The sequence below is a fragment of the Leptodactylus fuscus genome, chromosome 4, assembly GCF_031893055.1.
Source record: "Leptodactylus fuscus isolate aLepFus1 chromosome 4, aLepFus1.hap2, whole genome shotgun sequence".
NCBI lineage: Eukaryota > Metazoa > Chordata > Amphibia > Anura > Leptodactylidae > Leptodactylus > Leptodactylus fuscus.
In genome coordinates, this window is record NC_134268.1 from 43928796 (window position 1) to 43932448 (window position 3653).

Consider the following 3653-nt stretch of genomic DNA (forward strand, 5'->3'; position numbering starts at 1 on the left):
GTGGGTTATGAAATATTTGGTGCCAACACATGGGGTTAAGGGAATTAAGGGGTTAAAAAGTGGATAATGCAATAGGTGGTGTGCACTGGTGCATATGGTGGTGAAGGGTTAAGGAGTTTGGGCAGGGGGCAGTGCCCCTCACAGAACGTGCACCCATCACCCTCTGACGACCTGAGCGCTGCCTATACACATCTCGCTTTTTGTTGCACGTGACGTCACGGAGCGGAGGGGCGGGGCGCCGGGGCCGGATTATTGGCTACAAGCAGATAATTGTGTTCCCGGAGCAGGCGCCAGTGCTCGGCCTCCCCTCCCTCTCCCACACACCATGTAAGAGGCGAACCGTGGGAAAGAGACAGCCAGAGGAGGGAGGCAGCAGCCCGGGTGACAGCAGCGCCACTTCTCCTGACCGCAGCCATGAAGAGGACACACGACTACAGCTCCTCCGACAGCGAGCTGGACGAGAACATCGAGGTGGAGAAGGAGAGCGCCGATGAGAATGGGTAAGGAGAAGAACTGATCGGACAGCGATCTGATCCGAGGAAAACTTTCTGGAGCGATCCTCAGATGATGTAGTAGAGCTGGGTTTGTCTGATGCAGCAGCCGTAATACCTGAAGTCTAAAGATCTCTGCAAAAGCAAATGTTATATAACACACTCAGCTCTGCTACATCTCTCCTAGTACAGATCAGCTATGTCACACTCACTCACTCACTTTACATATTTTATTGCACAAATTTAGCTTATGATCTAATTCATATATATATATATATATATATATATATATATATATATATATATATATATATATTAAAATATTAAATATTATTTTTTACTTCTTTTTTAGGAATCTGAGTTCACCTCCTGGTTCTATGTCACCGTCTACAACTTCCCAGATCTTAGCAAGGAAGAGACGCAGAGGGGTAAGTGCCTGGTACCTTCCCTGTCCTGCATGCAGAGCTGCAGAGTGTGTCATTGACTTGTCACTAAAGCAAACTCTTGTGTCCTCCTCCAGATCATTGAGAAGCGTCGGCGGGACAGGATTAATAACAGCTTGTCTGAGCTCCGGAGGCTAGTGCCCAGCGCCTTTGAGAAACAGGTAATTATATTGTATTGTATTGCTAGGACTGTTCAGCTGGAGCCGGTAGTTAAGAAACCTGAGACGTGTCGGATGTCATGAACTGATTTTTACAGTGATGATTGTTTTATACGGATGCAGCAGTGCTGAGATTGTTATGTAACTCTTTGATGCTAAGCTAGTGCCTTATGAGGTTTGTCTGATGTCCCGATATGTAATTCGGGACACTTTACATTATTATCAATGTATTTTAATATATCAAGACATTATAGATTATTAACACGTCCTCTAAGTCACCGCTTAATATTTTATTCATCTCTTGCAGGGTTCAGCCAAGTTAGAAAAAGCTGAGATCCTTCAGATGACGGTCGATCACCTCAAGATGCTGCACACTGCAGGGGGGAAAGGTAAAGAACTATCCTTATATATTACATGCTACTATTCCCATGCATAGCAGTGTTCACTTTGCTACAGCACTATGTCACATCTGACTGTCTGTTTAAGCGTACGCTGATGGATTTAATAGTCTGACTATTGTAAAACTCGTTCCCTTCTTTATTTGGATGATAGGAGGGCGGCTGGTTTATATGGTAATGTTGTGATATAGATGTAGCAAAGTTGTTTTTGTAGTGTAACTCTGGAGGTGTATTGAGTTACCTATGAATGAAGATGGATTGCATTCACATTGTAAAATATGTAAGTTTTAATATATACATTATATATATATATATATAATTATATCTAGGTCCCTCGGTTTCTATACGTAACTGTTTGACTTCTATCATGGGGACATTCCTAGGACACTATGTGAATGCACTTTACCTTTCTCTGCAATCCTATGTAAAATCACTGAAAACACATCTTTGTGGTGACAAACTCCTTGATACTACATACTTCTCACTTTCTCTGTTACACTAGTGGTCATTTTAATGCAGCCCCTTATTCACGTTGTGATGTCTGTTCTGTTTTAGGCTACTTTGATGCCCACGCTCTTGCCATGGACTATCGTAGCCTGGGTTTCCGAGAATGTCTGGCTGAGGTTGCCCGGTATCTGAGTATAATTGAAGGTTTGGACAACGCTGACCCTCTCCGTGTACGACTGGTTTCTCATCTCAACAACTATGCTTCCCAGAGAGAAGCTGCCAACAGTGCCCACACCAGCATTGGACACATACCATGGGGAGGCGCCTTTGGGCACCATACTCATCTATCTCACCCTCTACTCCTGGCACAGACTACACATACAAATGCAAGCAGCACGACGTCCTCTACAGAACCTCACCACCAGAGCAGACTTCCTGGCTCTCCACATGCCGATTCTTCTTCTCTACGGGTTCCCTCTAACGGGAGCCTTACGTCAGTTCTTCCAGTGGTGACTCCCTCAAAACTCTCTCCTCCACTACTGTCCTCAGTGGCATCTCTCTCGGCATTCCCATTTTCCTTTGGATCCTTCCACTTATTGTCCCCCAATGCACTGAGCCCGACGGCACCAGCACCTACAGGCAAACCCTACAGACCCTGGGGGACGGAGATCGGAGCCTTTTAGGACTCTTACAAGGACTGACTAGTTTTTATGCAAAGGGGTGATCTGGGGTGGGGATCTCAGGTCCAGCTGTGCTGGGCATCTTATCACGACATGTATTTGCCATTCTGTGTGATACCATGGTACCATTGCAAATGACTCCCCTCTTTTTTAGCATTTCATGAACACTGTACATTGCAGGAACGACCGACAACTCCTACAGGTCCCGGCTGAAGATTTAATATAACTTGCTTTGTAATACTGCCCTGACATTGGGGCACTTTAACCCATAGTTTAGAAGTTTTGCGCCATCTTCCTATTAAAATAATGGCATATCTTAGTCTTAATTTGTGGAAATTTGCATTCAGCAATAACACTGTACTTTTAAGTTTTTCTAATATTTTTGAGTTGAGATATTCTATGAGAGATGTCCTTGATATGTAAAGTATTATTCTTGAATTTTTATATTGCCATGCGTTGACAAATCACAAGACCCAGCTTTACCCGGTGCAGGCCAGGTAGTGCCCATTGCGGCTACTTTGCTTTCACAGGAGTCTGGAATATCCAACCCAACCCCTGTCTTCTAATATATCCCCAGTCTGCTGCACTAGAACCTTATTTAACAGGTAGACTAATTTAAGAAGAGCGCCCCTTCCCCTTGTATATACGTCACTTCTGTGCATGGATGCATTTTTACTTGCCTGAAAGGTGATTTTTGCTGTACTGGGTTTAATCACTGTTGTACTGGTCTACCGTGACTAAATAAAAGAGTCCAAGTGTGATCATTTCAATGTACATGCTTATGCCTCTTGTATTACTTGCCTAGTAGAATAATTGACAATCAGATTTATAATAAGGTTTTTTTTTTTTTTTAAAGGGGTTGTCGAGGATTATGAAGCATGGCTAACTAATTTTTTTTTTTTTTTCAACAGTGCCACCATATTCCACAGGACATGTGTGGTATTGCAGCTCAGCACAATTGACATTTATAAACTTGAGCTGCAATACTAGACACAACCTGTGAGCATGTGTGGTGCTGTTCCAAGCAACGTTCATT

General features: G+C 43.5%; 1 protein-coding gene across 1 annotated transcript; it reads left to right on the plus strand.

Annotated features, from left to right (window-relative positions):
- The first annotated feature begins 300 nt into the window (after positions 1-300).
- Positions 301-3391, plus strand: HEY1 (hes related family bHLH transcription factor with YRPW motif 1). The gene is made up of 5 exons (XM_075270374.1): positions 301-500; positions 844-919; positions 1012-1095; positions 1400-1481; positions 2046-3391. Exons 1-5 carry the CDS (start codon positions 415-417, stop codon positions 2618-2620), a joined length of 903 nt encoding a protein of 300 aa, XP_075126475.1. The 5' UTR covers positions 301-414; the 3' UTR covers positions 2621-3391.
- The last annotated feature ends 262 nt before the right edge of the window (positions 3392-3653 follow it).

Coding starts and splice junctions, on each gene's coding strand:
- HEY1 (XM_075270374.1), top strand. CDS start 415: ATGAAGAGGACACACGACTACAGCTCCTCCGACAGCGAGCTGGACGAG. Junction 920..1,011: donor CAAGGAAGAGACGCAGAGGG/GTAAGTGCCTGG, acceptor GTCCTCCTCCAG/ATCATTGAGAAGCGTCGGCG. Junction 1,096..1,399: donor CCAGCGCCTTTGAGAAACAG/GTAATTATATTG, acceptor CATCTCTTGCAG/GGTTCAGCCAAGTTAGAAAA.